The 18,048-nt window shown below is 40.4% G+C and overlaps 1 protein-coding gene across 4 annotated transcripts in view; it reads left to right on the plus strand.

The window, feature by feature from the left end:
* RHOBTB1 (Rho related BTB domain containing 1) overlaps positions 1-18,048 on the plus strand; it is a 79,094-nt gene that overhangs the window by 24,961 nt on the left and 36,085 nt on the right. For all 4 annotated transcript variants that reach the window (XM_040242304.1, XM_040242305.1, XM_040242306.1 and 1 more), the window contains 2 exons: positions 12,694-12,895; positions 13,436-13,539. In XM_040242304.1, the coding sequence (XP_040098238.1) occupies positions 12,704-12,895; positions 13,436-13,539 (296 nt within the window). In that variant the 5' untranslated portion in view covers positions 12,694-12,703. The remainder of the gene's footprint in view (positions 1-12,693; positions 12,896-13,435; positions 13,540-18,048) is intronic.

Raw genomic sequence — 18,048 nt, forward strand, 5'->3', positions numbered from 1 at the left:
AACAAGAAGGACTATCTTGGGTTTTATGAGCCACAGCACCCACAAATTACTCAGTTATGGAGACAAGATTCTGATAGTCATCTAGCTGTCATGTAATTGGGGAAGTGAATGTGCCTGACTCTTCCTGAGAACCTGTTTCTTAATAGGACACTATGTAGACCCTCATCTCAAGGACTCAAGGTGAGTGGTAGAGCCACCCCCACAGAAAGGAAAACACTTTGAAGAGGAGCCTAGGGCAGCTAAGGTCATGTTAGGCTGCATCTCTGTTTCGCCAGTGGTTAGCCCTGGAAGAATCACAAGTATATTGGGGACCCATGGACCAGAGAAAGCAGACAGAGCTTTATAGAAGAGGGACACTGTATGCGCATCTATTCCAAGCACTTCAGTGTATGGCATTGGGTTGGCCAAAAGTTTTGTTTGGGTTTTTCTATAAGATGTTATGGAAAAAATCTGAATGAACTTTTTGGCCAATCTATTAGTACCCCGAGAAACACCTGATGATTCCGTGCACAAGATGGGCACTTCGATGTTACAACCTCAGGAAAAAGATAAAAAGGTCACAAACCATTCAGTGATTTGCTAATATAAGAAAAAATGAGTGAAAGAGAAACAGAGTATTTGTGTTTTCAATTGCTTCTCCTAAAATCATTTATTGATACAGAGGAGAAAGAAATTTAGTCTGTGGGGAGGTGGGGCAATAAGGAAAATTTTTAGGGGAGTTAATATCTGAGTTGGGCTTCCCAGGTGGCGCTAGTTGTAAAGAACCTGCCTGCCAACGCAGGAGACGTAAGAGATGTGGGTTGGATCCCTGGGTCGGGAAGATCCCCTGGAGGAGGCCATGGCAACCCACTCTAGTATTCTTGCCTGAAGAATCCCATGGACAGAGGAGCCTGGAGGGCTATAGTCAGTAGGGTTGCAAAGGGTTGGGCACGACTGAAGTGACTTAGCACAATATCTGAGTAAGATTTGGGGGAATGAATAGAGCTCACCAGGCAGATGAGGGAGAGTAGAGGTACAAACAATGTTTAGAATTCTGAGAGTCATTTTGTGTAGCTAAAGCAAGCTGTATTAGTTCCCTATTGCTGCTGTAACAAATTACTGAAAGTTAAATGTCTTAAACCAATAGATTTATTATCTTACAATCCTAGAGGTCAGAAGAGTGAAATGGGTCTCACTGTGGTAGTCAAAATGTTCCTGCTGGAGGCTCTAGGGAAAAATCTATCTCCTTACCTGTTCCACCTTCTGAAGATTACCTGTATTTCTTGGCTTAAGGCCCTTCCCTCTATCTTCAAAGTCATCTTCTATTTCTCTCTGATTCTGACCTTTTGCCTCCTTATTTCACCTGTGAAGGAAGCTTGTGATTACACTGGGCCTACCCAGCTAACCCAGGATAATATCCTTATAGTAAGGTCTGCTGATTAGCAACGTTGATTCCATCTGCTACCCTGATTCCCACATGCCATGTAACAGAACATATTCATTCATAGTTCCCAGAGATGTCAACCATAGACATCTTTGATGAACCATTTATTCTGCCTACTCTGCATGTAGTACAGAAAGTTGAGGGTGATGGTGTAGAGAAGAGTTGCCTTGATTCATCAACCTTAGATAGAAAAGGTCATCCCAGAGGGGCCTATAATTAAATATATATTAATTATATATATAGGGTATATATATGGGCTTCCCTGGGGGCTCAGTGGTAAAGAACCCACCTGCCCATGCAGGAGATGCGGGTTTGATCCCTTGGTCAGGGAGATCCTCTGGAGAAGGAAATGGCAACCCATTCCAGTATTCTTGCCTGGAAAATCCCGTGGACAGAGGAGCCTTGTGGGCCGCTGTCCAGGGGGTTACAAAAGAGTCAGACACAACTTAGCAACCAAACAACCACGAACAGCTCTATGTATGTGGTATATTTTCAAGGGAGAAGTCAAGGTTCTGCAGGTCTTCCTAAAGTAGGGTGTGCATCTTTCAGTTAACTATTGCTATGTAACAAACCACCCCAAAACTTGGTGGCTTAAACAACAGTTTATTATTTGTTATGATTCTGTAGGCTGGCCAAGTGATTGATCGGTTGGTTTCCCCCAGGTTTACTCATAAAGCGACATTCAGCTGGAAGGTTGGCTGGCCTAGAAGATCTAAGATGACCTCACATTATGTGCCCTCTGGTGATGGCCAACAGCCAAACTGCTTCGGTCTTCCTCACTGAGTTCTTATCTTCTGCTAGGCAGGCCTCAAGACCTTGCTCCATCAGCATGCAGGACCTGTGGAGGCCTTGATTCCAAAACTCACACAGCATCCCATTCATCACATTCTTTTGAGTTGGGCCAGGAAGTCATTTATTTAAGAGGTTAGAGAAATAGATTCTAGCTCTTCATGGCCGTTGCTGCTGCGGCCATATTTCATACAGCACAGGCTGTAAAGATAGGGGGTTTTGCTCTGAGAGCAGAATCTCGAGATTGGAGATTTCAGAGGTAAAACGTTTCTGGATGATGATCCGGTACGTGGCTAAAAGCTATGCATGGCTCAAGTACAGTGTGCTGAGTATCACTGTCACTGGAGAAGTGAAGAAGCTGGGAGGCTGGGTATGGGCTGCCTCATCCTGCGCACACAAGAAGACCAAGTTGCTGGTGAATGTGGAAGAGTGAGGTAAAGTCTCGTACATGACAGTGATAATGGCAGGGGGCAGATAACCAAGCAAGGTGGGATAACTCGATAGGCAGAAGATCAAGACCACACTGTTCCATGTCAGCCTTGTGGAGGGAGGCTAGTATGCAGAGCAGTGGCTCACTAAGTCCTTCACTTCCCAACCTCCACAATGTCTTATTCATGTACCAGTTGTTTTTTAATGTTGAAGTATAGTTGATTTACAATGTTATGCTTTAGTTACACAGCAAATGATTCACTTATACATATATATATGTATGTATTCTTTTTCAGATTCTTTTCCATTTTAAGTTATTACAAGATATTGAATATAGTTCCCTGTGCTATACAGTAGGTCCTTGTTGTTTATCAATTCTACATATAGTAATGTGTATCTGTTAATCCCAAACTCCTACCTTATCCCTTCCTCCCACCTTTCCCTTTGGGTACCCATAAGTTTGTTTTGCATATCTGTGAGTCTGTTTCAGTTTTGTAAAGAAGTTCATTTATATCATTTTTTTAGATTCTAGGTAGAAGTAGTATTGTGATACTTGTCCTCTCTGTCTGACTGACTTCAGTTAGTACGATGATCTCTGGGTCCATCCGTGTTGCTGCAAATGGCATTATATCATTCTTTTTGACAGCTAAGTAATATTCCATTGTGAGACTATGTCTGTGTGTGTGTGTGTGTGCACGCACCTATACACACGCTTCTTTATATCCATTCATCTGCTAATAGACACAACTTAGGTTGCTTCCATGTCTTGGCTCCTGAAAATAGTGCTGCCATGAACACTGGGGATGCACATATCTTTTCAAATTAGAGTTTTCATCTTTTTGAGACATATGCCCAGAATTGGGATTGCTGGATCATATGATAACTCAGTCTTTTTTAGGAAACTCCATACTGTTTTCCATAGGGATTGCACCAATTTACATTCCCACTAGTAGTGTAGGAGGGTTCATCCTCTCTCGTATTTATTACATATAGACTTTTGATGACGGCCATTCTGACTGGTGTGAGTTGATACCTCATTGTAGGTTTCATTTACATTTTTCTAATAATTAGTGAAGTTGAACATCTTTTCATAGGCCTTTTGGTCACCTGTATGTCTTCTTTGGAGAAGTGTCTATTTAGATATTCTGCCCATTTTTGATTTTTTTTAATATATATTGAGCTGTATGAGCTGTTTGTTTATTTTGGAAATTTGTCCCTTGTCGATCACATCATTTGCAGATAATTTCTCTTAATCCATAGATTGTCTTTTTGGTTTGTTTATGGTTTCCTTTGCTGTGCAAAAGCTTGTAAGTTAGTTAGACCTCATTTGTTTATTTTTGTTTTTATTTCTTTTGCCTTGGGAAACTGACCTAAGAAAACATTGCTATGATTTATGTCAGAGAATATATTGCCTATGTTTTCTTCTAGAAGTTTTATGGTGTCCTGTCTTATATTTAAGTCTTTAAGCCATTTTGAGCTATGTGTGGATGAGAGACTGTTCCTTTTTATTTATTTATTTTTGGCTGCCCTGGGTCTTCACTGCTGCGTGGGCTTTCTCTAGTTGCAGCGAGCAGGGGCACCTCTTAACTGTCGTGCACGAGCTTCTCACTGCGATAGCTTCTCTTGTTGCAGATCAAGCCTCCAGGATGTGCCAGCTTCGCATGGGCTCAGTAATTGTGGCACAGGGCTTAGTTGCCGCACAGTGTGTGGAATCTTCCTAGACCAGGGATTGGACCTGTGTCCCCTGCATTGGCAGGTGGATTCTTCTTTTTATGGGGACTTTAGCAAATGTTTTATGGTTTTGAATTTTACTTTTAATTGGAAGATAATTGCTTTACAATATTGTGTTGGTTTCTGCCATACAACAAGGTAAATCAGTCATAAGTTTACATATGTTCCCTCCCTCTTGAACATCCCTCCCACCCCCGCCCCAATCCCACTCCTCTAGGTCATCACAGAACACCAGGTTGAGCTCTCCGTGTTATACAGCAACTTCCCACTAGCTATCTCCTTTACATATGGCAATGTATATGTTTCAATGCTATTCTTTCAATTCATTCCACCCTCTCCTTACCCCACTGTGTCCACAAGTCTGATCTTTATGTCTGCATCTCTGTTCCTGCCCCAAAAATAGGGTCATCAATAACCATTTTTCTAGATTCATATATATGTGTTAAGATATGATATTTGTTTTTCTCTTTCTGACTTACTTCACTCTGTATAACAGACTCTAGGTTCATCCACCTCAGTAGAACTGAATCACATTCATTCCTTTTTATGGTTGAGTAATATTCCATTATATATACATACCACAATTTCTTTATCCATTCCTCTGTCGATGGACATTTGGGTTACTTCTGTGTCCTCAGTCAGTTCAGTTCAGTCGCTCAGTCGTGTCCGACTCTTTGTGACCCCATGAATCGCAGCACACCAGGCCTCCCTGTCCATCACCAACTCCCGGAGTTCACTCAGACTCATGTCCATTGAGTCAGTGATATCATCCAGCCATCTCATCCTCTGTCGTCCCCTTCTCCTCCTGCCCCCAATCCCTCCCAGTATCAAAGCCTTTTCCAGTGAGTCAACTCTTCGCATGAGGTGGCCAAAGTACTGGAGTTTCCGCTTCTGTGTCCTAGCTATTGTAAATAGTACTGGTAGATGGATTCTGAACCACTGGACCACTGGGGAAGTCTGAAGGAGTGTTCTAATTTCACTGACTTACATGTGGCTCTTGCAGCTTTCCCAACACCACTTGCCAGAGAGACTGTATTTTCTCCATTGTATATTTTTGCCTCCTTTGTCAAAGATTGACTGTAGGTTTGTGGGTTTATTATGGAGCTCTCTATTCTACAGAGAATAGAGCTTTTTGTGCCAGTACCACACTGCTTTAATTACTGTAGCTTTGTAGTATTATCTAAAGTCTGGGAAGGATATGCCTCCATCTTTGTTCTTTTTCCTCAATTGCTTTGGCAATTCTGGGTCTTTTGTGGCTCCATATAAATGTTAGGATTATTTGCTCTAGTTATGTGAAAAATTTGATAAGGATTGCAATAAATCCATAGTTTGCTTTGGATGGTATGGCCATTTTAACAGTATTAATTCTTTCAATGCCAAGGCCGTGGGATATCTTTCCATTTCTTTTCAGTCATCCTCAGTTTCCTTTATCAATGTTTTACAGTTCTCAGAGTGTAAGTCTTTCACCTCCTTTGTCAGGTTTATTCCTAGGTTCTGTTTTGTTGTTTTGGGGGGCATTTTGTTTTGGACATGATGTTAAAAGTGATTTTTTTTTTTTTACTTTCTTTTATTTCATTGTTATTGTAAAGAAATGCAACAGATATATGTATATTAATCTTGTATCCTGCTACTTTGCTGAATTTGTTTTTTAGTTCTAATAGTTTTTGTGTGGAATCTTTTAGATTTTCATATAGAATGGCATGTTATCTACATATAATGACAATTTTACCTCTTCCCTTCCAATATGGACACTTCTTTCTTTCTTTTTGTTGCTGTTGTCTGATTACTATAGCTAAGACTTCCAATACTGTGTTAACTAAAAGTGGTGAGAGTTGGCATCCTTCTCTTGTTCCAAATTTTAGTGGGAAGGCTTTCAGTTTTTCACCATTGAGTATTATGTTGGCTGTGAGTTTGTCATAAATAGCTTTTATTATGTTGAGATATGTTCCCTCTATACCCACTTTTCTGAGAGTTTTTATCACGAGTGGATATTGAATTTTATCGGTTGCTTTTTCTGCATCTATTGAGGTGATCTTTTGACTTTTGTCTTTTCTATTGTTGATGTGATATAACACATTGATTTTATATATGCTGAACCATCCTTGTGACCCTAGGATGAATCCAGCTTGGTCATGTTGTAGGATCCTTTTTTGTGTTTTTGTATTCAGTTTGCTAATATTTTGTTGAGAATTTTTGCATCTGTATCCATCAAGGACATTGCCCTGTAATTTTTCGGTAGTGTCTTTGGTGATGGTGGCTTCACAGAATGACTTTGGGAGTGTTGCCTCCCCTTTAGTGGTTTGGAAGAGTTTGAGATGTTTGGGCTTCCCTGGTGACTCAGAGGTTAAAGCGTTTGCCTGCAATGCGGGATACCTGGGTTCGATCCCTGGGTCGGGAAGATCCCCTGGAGAAGGAAACAGCAACCCACTCCAGTATTCTTGCCTGGAGAATCCCAAGGACAGAGGAGCCTGGTGGGCTTCAGTCCACGGGGTCGCAAAGAGTCGCACACGACTGAGCAACTGAACTGAACTGAACTGAACTTGAGATGTTTTGGTGTAAGTTCTTCTTTATATGTTTGGTAGAATTCCCTAGTGAAGCCATCCAGTCCTGGACTTTTGTTTGCAAGGAATTTTTTTTTTTTAAATTACAGATTGTATTTCACTTTTGGTCAGTTCAGATTTTCTGTATCTTCTTGATTCAGTTTTGGTGAGCTGTATGTTTCTATAAACTTGTCCATTTCTTCTAGGTTCTCCAGTTTGTTGGCATACAATTGTTTGTAGTAGTCTCTTAGGTTTTTTTGTATTTCTGTTGTAACATGTTATTTCTCCTCTCGCATTTATTTTATCACTTACCTGTTTTAAAATAAACTTTTTTAATTGAAGGGTAATTGCTTTACATAATTTTGTTGTTTTCTGTCAAACATAAACATGAATCAGCCATAGGTATACATGTGTCCCCTCCCTCTTGAAATAAACTTTTTACTTCAAAAAAGTGTATAAGTAGATTTTTCAGATAGCTGTTTTAACTATCAGCCTTCATGCCCTGAAGAGTTGGTGGAAGTATGAAATCAGTTTTAAGTAGGTTTAATCTCACTCAAAACCTACTCGAAATTGATTTCATTCCTGGGTTGGGAAGATCCGCCGGAGAAGGGATAGGCTACCCGCTCCAGTATTCTTGGGCTTCCCTGGTGGCTCAGATGGTAAAGAATCTGCCTACAGTCCATGGAGTCACAAAGAACTGGACACTACTGAGCAACTTTCACTTTCACTTTTTTTACAGCACTGCCATGGTATCAGTCTCAATTCTTCCCAGCTGTTCTTTTCCTTTTGATACCTTCCTAGTCTCTTCAGATATAGATCTAAAGACAAAAGAGACCAGCTGGATTTATGGTGGTGAGAATTATTAACAATGTTAAATGAATATTTATTATTCTCTTCCCAGGTAAATAAAAATCAGAAACCAGATAGTCATTATCCACATGGTCCTTAGAGCTCATTCAACAATAAGAGTGCTAGATATGGATAAATTTGAGCCCATAACAAGCAAAGAATGATACAATCGCATATTTTTATAATTATAATATTTGTTTATGTGTAACAGATGAATAATTGGTTTACAAGAATAGCATGAGTTTACATCTTTGACTGTGATTTCGTACTCTTGAAGTACTTTTTAGATTGCTGCTAAATAAATTTCTACCCAAGAGGAAAGATTTGAAACCTCAGATTTTGGAAATCCAGCACACTCTTCCTGGAAATGCCCCATGTAGAGTGCGTGATCTGGGCTGAGAGGATTTAATGCCGCCTGCCTTTCACTTTCCCTAGATGTTGTCCCCTTGGCGCAGAGTTCAGCACCTTTGGCAGTCACTTTGATTTTGTGCAGACTGTTAGAGATTAGAGGACCAACGGATGTTATTATCACCTTTGACCCAGAAATTCTTTTTAGGGCCGTGCATGAGATGTGTCTATAAATAAGTAATGATATTTTTGTAACCACGGCCTTAATATAAAGCTAGGAGGGCTTCTGCCCCCCTCAAAGTCATCTTCTGTAAAAGCTGTGCAGCTTTTCCACCAGAGCTGCCATGATTCAAGTTATTTGGGGGACTCCTCTTTGGAGTTGCTATCAAAGGAAGTTTACAAGCCAACAAGAAAACCAGTTTTAGACTTTTTGTGTCATGTCCAAATTTTTACTAAATCTAAACATTCTTGCAAATTTAATGGATTGGCTTTATTTGACTTTTATCTACCTAAAGAAAGTGAAAGTGTTGGTCACTCAGTCATGTCCGACTCTTTGAGACTCCCCATGGACGATAGCCCACCAGGCTCCTCTTGCGCATGGCATTTTTCAGGCAAGGATACTGTTGCCACTCCCTTCTCCAGGGAATCTTCCTTACTTGGGGATCAAACCCAGGTCTCCTGCATTGCAGGCAGATTCTTTACCATCTGAGCCCATTTTATCTGTCTAAAAAAGTAAAATTCACTCAAAAAAGTAAAGTTTGAATGTCATGTTTCAGAGTTGTGAGTCTCCAAATGGAACCTGTTTTTTTCTGACACAGACTATCCCATGGTAATACCACTAGAAGCTTGTCAAAGACTGTTATGAAGTGCTACCATTTTTATTCTAGAATCTAGAAATGCTGCATAAAAAGATCTTTAACCTAGCTTTCCAACTCAGTTATCCTTTAGCTACCTGTGACCTCCTCTTTTCCCCTTCCCCACCCAGAACTTTTACTGCCTTCTTTTTATCAGGTCAGCTGTGCTCTATTTTGTATTTAGGTTCTTAAGTTTTCAATAAATTATCTTTAATTGCTCTACTAAAGTGTATCCTTTTTATAGGTCTTCAGTTCATGATTTTTGCATCTAATTCTGGTCTTCCACCTGACTCAGTTTTGTTGTCATCTGTAAGTATTTATTTCAGCATCATGATTATAATTTGGGAAGCATCAGTGTGTCAGGTATTACACCAGTGGCTGAGAACCTCAGTTCACCTAATGCTCATGACATTAGGAAGTCAGGGTTCTGTAATTCCCACTTAACAGATGAGGAAGCTGAGGCTCAGATAGTGCAGATAACTTGCCTAAAATCACATAAAATGGCCAGAAAGAGGGGAGACAAGGACTCAAACTCCCATGCACCCAAAGCAGGATTTCCCAGCTCCCCACTATAGTATCTGGGGCTGAATACTTCTTTGTTGCAGTGGCCGTCCTGTGCATTGTAGTATGCTTAGCAGCATGTCTGGCCTCTGCCCACCTGAAGCCAATAGCACCTCCCTCCACCCCATTGGGATAACTAAAAATGCCTCCAGACATTGCCAGATATTCTAGGGCCAGTATTGAAGAATCACTGGAAACATGGCAAGCCAGGCTTTTGCCATGTTATACTGATAAAACCACAGAATTTTAAGGCTGAATTTTAAAAAGATTGATTTTTGCAGTCATCACACCTGGATAATCGTCAGAATTGGAGATGTTTAAAGACTTTCATTTCCCACCCAAGACCTTCAAAAAATCAGCATTTTCCAGCTTGGGGGACAGGTATCTATTTTAAGTCTCTTCACAGTATAGGCTCAGACCTTAACCTCACCACACATCTTTTCCTTGAATCACTCCATTCTGTTCCTGCCAAATAGTTCTCCATCCTCGGGTTTAACACCTCCTGTGATGCTGTTATCCATGTTCAGATGGTCCTAACTGTGCAAAAGCACAGTTCTTAACATTGTTCCTTCTATACCTTTTATCTCATATTATCCAAATTATCATTTTTCTTACATCAAATGAATTAAACATGTACTGAGTCCCAGTTATGTATCAGGCCCCACTCTGAACATTTTTTTAAATTTATTTTTTATTGAAGGATAATTGCTTTACAGAATTTTGTTCTTTTCTATCAAACCTCAACATGAATCAGCCATAGGTGTACGTATATCCCCTCCCTTTTGAACCTCCCTCCTATCTCCTGCCCCATGCCACCCCTCTAGATTGATACAGAGCCCCTGTTTGAGTTTCCTGAGCGATACAGTAAATTCCTATTTTACATATGGTAATATGTTTCCATGTTATTCTTTCCATACATCTCACCCTCTCCTCCCCTCTCTGCATGTCCATAATTCTATTTTCTATGTTTGTTTGTCCATTGTTGCCTGTAAATAAATTCTTCAGGACCATTGTTCTAGATTCCATATATATGCATTAGAATATGATATTTATCTTTCTCTTTCTAACTCACTTCACTCTGTATAATAGGTTCTAGGCTCATTCACCTCATTAGAACTGATTCAAATGCATTCCTTTTTATGGCTGAGTAATATTCCATTGTGTATATGTACCACAACTTCTTTATCCATTCATCTGTTGATGGACATCTAGGTTGCTTCCATCTTCTAGCTCTTGTAAACCGTGCTGCAGTGAACAATGGGATACATGTGTCTCTTTCAGTTTTGGTTTCCTCATGGTATATGCCTAGGAGTGGGATTGCTGGGTCATATGGTGATTTTATTCCTAGTTTTTTTAAGGAATCTCCATCCGTCTTCCATAGTGCCTGTATCAGTTTACATCTGCACCAACAGTGCAAGAGTGTTCCCTTTTCTCCACACCCTCTATTGTTTGTAGACTTTTTGATGATGGCCATTCTGACCAGAGTGAGGTGATATCTCATTGTATTCTGATTTGCATTTCTCTAATAACGAGTGATGTTGAACATCTTTTCATGTGTTTGTTAGCCATCTGTATGTCTTCTTTGGAGAAATGTCTGGTTAGGTCTTTTTCCCTAACTTTTTGGTTGGGTTGTTTGTTCTTCTGGCAGTCTGGTATGAGCTGCTTGTATATTTTGGAAATTAATCCTTTGTCAGTTGTTTCATTTGCTATTATTTTCTCCCATTCTGAGGGTTGTCTTTTCACCTTGCTTATAGTTTCCTTTGCTGTGCAAAAGCTTTTACATTTGATCAGGTCCCACTTGTTTACTTTTGTTTTTATTTCCATTACTCTGGGAGGTGGGTCACAGAGGATCTTGCTTTGATTGAGCATTTTGATAAACATGGCTGTTAAGACCATTATGAACTCATTTTTTAAAATTACCATCTAACTAGTTTTTTCAGTTTAACAACAGACTTACTCAAAAGAGCAATCACAGTACATTAAAATCTCTCATGGTTGGCCACCCATCCAGCTGATACAGGGAAGCAGTCCACACTGCAGTTTGTGGGGGCTCCTGTTTGGGGGAAGCGGGGCTGCCAGCAGCTTCCCCTCTGCCTCTTCACCCCTCACCCAGCAACCCTCTTTAAACCTTTTTTGATGGTTTCAGAAACATTACAAAATAGTGTGCATGCTAAGTCACTTCATTTGTGTCTGACTCTTTGAGACAGTATGGACTGGAGCCCACCAGACTCCTCTGTCCATGGGAATCTCCAGGCAAGAATACTGGAGCAGGTTGCCACACCCTCCTCCTGTCCCAAGGATCGGATCCGCATCTCTTGTATCTCCTGCATTGGGAAGGAGGGTTCTTTACCACTAGCACCACCTGGCAAGCTGTCTCCAAGGTAGTTCCTCATCTTAATAAAATCATTCTCTACCATATGCTCCAGATTCTTCTCAGGAAGAAAGAATTTTTTTTTTTAAATTCTGCTTTATAGTGCTTCTCTTTGAGGAATTTGATTAATAAAAATTCCTGAATGAATATAAATACAATTTCAACAAGATATCAAAATTCACACAATTCACTCTTCTTTAAAGTCAGATAGTCCTTTCTGCTTGCACTTTGGATCCTCCTCTGAGTCATCAGGATAGTTTAGAACCTATAGGATTTTTTTTAATTAATTTATTTTTTATTGAAGGATAATTGCTTTATAGAATTTTGATATTTTCTGTCAAAAAGAGACCTTGGGTCTTTGGAAGATTGTAATGGACATTATTGCAAAGGCTGGTTATGCCAGAATGTATAAGGTTAAACCCACAGGTGCCCAGTTCTTTAGGGGGTCAACATGAGTAGCTAGTGAATTTAGAATATATGCCAGCAGTCCTGACTCGCCTGGATGGAGCTCCAGTAGTCAGATTGTGTTTAGAGAAAACCAAGGAGAAAATAACACGTTAACCGGGATAAACCGTTTGGGGTCAAAATAACAATCTGGTGTTTTTGTACTTGTGTGAGATATAAAAAGAAAAGTTGAGTTTCAGTTCGGCTTCGTAGGAACTTCCAAACTTCTGGCTTAGGCTCGGGCACCTCCATAGGAGCGCCTGGGCCAAGGGAAAACTGCCTGACCCCCTCCCATCTGTGATTGCTCTGGAGAGCCCTGATGTCTCAAATGTGGCATCCACTCTCTTCTTCCAGAGTTTTATAAATGGACACTGACATGGACTACGAAAGACCCAACGTGGAAACCATCAAGTGCGTGGTTGTGGGAGACAACGCTGTGGGCAAGACACGCTTGATCTGCGCCAGAGCATGTAATACAACGCTGACACAGTACCAGCTGCTGGCTACCCACGTCCCCACCGTGTGGGCCATTGACCAGTACCGAGTCTGCCAGGAGGTGAGATGGGTGGGGTTTCTTTAAAATCCTAAGGGCACGTCGTTGCTGTCACCCGTCTGATTTTGATTTATTTGGGAGATATGTTTATTTATTTTATTTTTTAAAATTGAAGTCTAGTTGATTTACAGTTTTGTGTTACTTCCTGCTATAGAGCAAAGAGATTCAGTTATATGTATATATGTTGCCATTTTTTATATTCTTTTCCATTATGGCTTATTGTAGGCTAGAGAATATACCCAGATTTTTAAAAAGCAGAGGAAGAACTTAACTTATGGGTTCAAGACAGAACTCCCCTTTTTCATGCAGCAAGAGAAAACAAAAGGAGAAAGCAGATTTGGTGTATAGCTCTGGTATCCTGAGTGAGGGATTTTAGGGCACATGGTTCCAGGAAGAAAAGTGGGACTTAGCTAAGTCCTGTTAGCTAGAAGGAGAAAACTAAATGCAAGTGAATCTCGGGGGCTTTGAGAGCTGATGACCTAGGCATTCTTCCCCTGGGGAACTTCTGATTGACAGCGAATTGGTGCCCTCTCTCTCCTGCAGGTCTTGGAACGTTCCCGGGATGTCGTTGATGAAGTGAGCGTTTCTCTCAGGCTTTGGGACACTTTTGGAGATCATCACAAAGACAGGCGTTTTGCATATGGCAGGTAAACCAAGACTAGTGCAGTTCAGTTCAACTTGAATACAATTTCCTCTCCCAAACCCATCTCTGCTTCATGAATCAACAAAAGCACATCGTATGGCCTTGAAATATGTTGGTTTCTGCACTGTGTCTTAAAAAAGAAAAAAAAAATGACATTGTTTCCTGATGTCAAGAAAAGCAGTCTTTATAGCCACTTGGTTCCTCCCAGGAACTACTTTATTTAAAACAACCGGTGCTAGTTAAATTGAATGTCTGCTGGATGAGGATTCTGTTGTATGTGCCAACCTTGGGCTGCTTTGATTGTTGTTTCCCTGAATAATACTTTATTTGCCTACTCTTAAAATGTTTTAAGTTTATTTAGCAGTTGGCCACCCCTCTTCAAAAGGTCTCTTTGGTCTTTTGATGACCGTTCTACAGAGTCTGATGTTACTTGCTTTGGGCTTTGCTATCTGAAAAGTCTGTTATCTTTATTTGAAGGTCATTTTTTAAAAGAAACAAAAATATCTCTGAAATCATTCACAAAATGAACTGAAGCATTAATGCCTATTTTTCATTAAAAAAAAAAATAAGGAGGAGGAAAAAATCCACTAAAGGAAAGATAAATCTAGAAGGACAGTAATATGAGTGGGGACAAGGTCAAAGAACCGTAAAATATTTAGCAACTTCTCCTTGTCACCATAACTCCATCGGTATCTCCAGGACTCCAGCTGTCCTAAAGTCCCTCTCAGTGCATCTGTTATAACTGTCAAAATCCAGATGAGGAAGAGATTTCCTTACCTCTTACTCATAAGTAAAGGCATGTCTTTTTAAGTTTAGAATTTAGATCTTTTTTAACATAAAACATCATGCCACCTCACAGGATTGCATTGGTTAGATACCCCCAAACACTGAGTTTACTCCTTGGTATTGAGATAAGCATTTCTGAAAGGACCTCTCTTTCTTCAAGCCTGTAGCTTTCATAAGCCTCTGAACTCATACTGGCACTTACCCAAGTGGTCTGGAATACTGAATAAACGGCTGAAAGGGTTTGCCCTACTCCTTTCAGTCATTCACCCACTGAAATAATCTGCAGTTTAGGCCAGTTTATTCAAGGGGGAAAGAAGTATATAGAAGTAAAACTTTGATTTTAATGTCCCCTTGAACAGAAACTTTTGAACTTAATATCCAGCATAGATAATACATTTCTTCTTGAGTTTCCTAGTTTGTTTTTTCTTTGCTTTATGTGATGTTCTTGATTCTTACCTTAGTTGCCATTTGGGTTTTTTTCTGTTATCTCATTATTATACACACACAAAAATAATAATCAATGAACCTACTTTATAAGTACTATGCTGTCAGATTTTGTAATACCTGTGGTTTTAAGGAAGCATAATTAAATGATGACTGGAAGCAAAGTACAAATAAATACATAGATTTCAAAGGACTGTTTGTACCCCAGCTTCTAAAAAGGTATGGTGAATGAAAATGAACTTACTGAGATACTGGGTTTAGCTTCTGTAGGCAATCTTGACAGCTCAGTGGCTTATTGCCACTTGAAATTTATGTATTTGAGGTGATGAATTTTAACTTCACTCCACCATGTAAAACTGGTCTTTTGGTAATATAAGGGCTACTTCATTACCATGTGAGGTTCCTGCTTAGGGTTGACTCAATGGCACAGTGACCTTCATAGATCTGATATCGACAAGCATCTACACTGGGCCTCATCCAGCTTCCTGATATATCTGGGGTCACTTTACATGTCATGCCTGTGCTTAGTCACTCCCAACAAAAATAAGCTGGTCTCCCATGTGACCCTGTCAGTACACAGTCCACTGTTCTGCTCCTTTATCTGTAATGTTTAGTTCCATCAACTGTAACCCATCCACTACCCCCTTTGCTGGAAACAGGACGTGCTTTCCAAGCCAAGTCTGATTCTTTGAGCAACACGGAGGGACTCAGGAAACCCTCCCATGCTTCTGGCTAAGCTCTTCATGGGCCTCACTTTATGCGCATGTTTGTGCCTAGTATCTCCTCTCTCTTTTCCTATTTTCCACAGCCTCTAGGCTTCCTGCCACAGACCCTGCCACTGGTCAAGAACAGAAAGCAGAGCTGTTCTGTCCCAGATTACAGAATCTCTGCGTAAACACTAAATATGTCGTACCATGTTGAGGTAGCACCAAAAAATTGCGTCTTATGGCCAGGTCTGATAGTAGAAGCCCCTTTTGCTCAGCACAGGGCTCTGACCACTGTATTTCGTTGCTGTGCAAGGGCTGTTTTAATTTCTGTGTAGCTTCCATTTTTAGCTCCCTATCATTTGCACAGGAGAAAAATCGTAATTACAGTTTCTGACATTCCATTTGGTTTGCAGACCTGTTTTTTGACTGGTGTTTCTACTATACTTAGTGTGAATTACAAGTCGGTGGGATGTGATATATTCCTTAGACTTGGAAATGTATTTGGAACCTTTTAAAAATAACTCATTTGATTCTTAGGGTGACAGTGAGAGAAAGCAGATTCATACCAAGATGCCTTAGGCCTCGCCTTTAGTTTCCTTTGCTTCTTAGCACCAAGCTGGTCAATGAGTTACCACTTCAAGCCTTCTTTGGCCTAAACAAGTTCTAGTTTGCAGAGTGGGCCTGGGTGGTGTCAGTCTGCTGACTTGAATTTGCAATTTTCCTAGTGTGGTATAACTACAACCAGAATGTCATAGCTCTTATTATGACTTAAAGGTAACTAGTCAGCTAATTTTTTTAGCCAATTACATTAATAGCTTTAATTCATCAAAGCCCTACAGTGTGTCAGTCAAAATATTAGGTGCTTTGCCAGCACTAGTTTAGTTAATCCTTCCAGGAACTCTGGGAGGCAGAGATTATCTCCAGGTCACAGTTGAGGAGGGAGTTGAATTGTTTTCTCATAACCTGCCCAATTGTGAGTTTCAAAACCAGATTCAAATTTAGCTCTGCCTGAGTCCTGGCTCCCACTCTTTCCATTGTGATAAGCTACATCGACCTCATTTTAACCTCATTTTAAACCGAATGAAACTGAAATCACCCCCCGCCCCCCTCCAACACACACACACGCTGATGGACTGGGTATTCTTTTGCTTTTAATATTTTTACAATGGCTAGAATGAGAAGAGATCTCAAAATATCATCTCGCCGATCCCTTTTCTCCAGGAAGGGAGATCATCCATCCGAGAAAAAGGTAGTGACAGGAGTCCTTCTATTGGAGGGACATGAAAGGCAACAGAGTAGCATCAGTATCCTGACCCTTACCTAACATGTTTGAAATCTTTCAAACCCTCCTTCTCTGGAGCAAATGACTCCACCTCTCTAGTAGCCTTTCTTCTTCCTACTGCCTACTTTCTACCCACTTTTGGATGAACTTTGGAAGCTCTTTCCTGGATCTTTTAAAATGTCAAGAACAAAACTGTACATCATAACCATGACTGTAATCAGCTGCTCTTTTTTGGCAAGAAAAGAAAAAAGGCTCTTTTTAAAGGGATATCACTCAAGAGTTTTCCCTTAGAAATATTATAAGGAAGTACTCACACTTAGGTGCCTGGCACTGAAATGCAGACAAGTAAGGTGGGCTCTGCCTTCAACAGGATGCCTAGGCCCCTTCTATAGTCACACACACATAAATAATTACCAATATTATTGTTCTCTTTCCTTGAAAACCTTCACCATTGTTCTGTCTTGGGGTCAGATAGCCTTTAAACACACAAAGTTTATGGGGCTGGAGGTGGTAATAACAGCAGGTACAATTTAATAAGAGCTCCCCACAAGCCAGGTCTGTGCTCTGCGTATCTTGTTGCCATGTCATTCTTGCAGTGACCCTGTAAAGTAGGCTCATTTCACAGCTGAGCTAGCAGGCACAGAAAGGGGCCAAGGTCAGAGGGGTAGGAAAGAGTGGTACTCAACTTTTCCTGGTAGTTCTGTCTGGCTCCAAACCCTGTTTCCTCCCTTTCCCCCAGGCTGTAGTGGCTGCTGCTGATGATTGATGACCAACTTTACATTTATTCTCAGTCCAGTCTAATTATTGCATTATTCTCTGTGGACATGGAAGACTAGTGTTCACCATCTCTCCCCAGCTGTAACTAATATTCTGTTCTTCCTCTTAAGTTCTTTAATATGTAGCTAATAACTTAATTCTCTTTATTACATCAATGAGTGGCTAAACAGGAGTCCTTTCATTTCCAGGAAAAAGCCTACATCCAAGCACACTCTCTGAGAGTGAGTGGGACCCTTGAGTACTTTGTTTGGCACGCTTTCTCCCCACAGCTGAACACAGGCATGCACAATCACTGTATTTGCCCTTATACCAAAGAGTTTCCAGGCATATTTTCAGTCCATTTGGAACTCATTTATTATACAGGTTATTCTTACACACCAATTTTTCTCAAGTGTTTTTTAGGCCCAGTGAGAAGTACAGTACGTGTTTTAAATAATAACATCAATCAGAGTGATGGTTTCTGTTTGTCTGTTGAGATAAGATGGCTCTAGTTTCACACTGAAGGCCAGGTAATCAG

This window comes from Oryx dammah, unplaced genomic scaffold, assembly GCF_014754425.2.
Source record: "Oryx dammah isolate SB20612 unplaced genomic scaffold, SCBI_Odam_1.1 HiC_scaffold_6, whole genome shotgun sequence".
NCBI lineage: Eukaryota > Metazoa > Chordata > Mammalia > Artiodactyla > Bovidae > Oryx > Oryx dammah.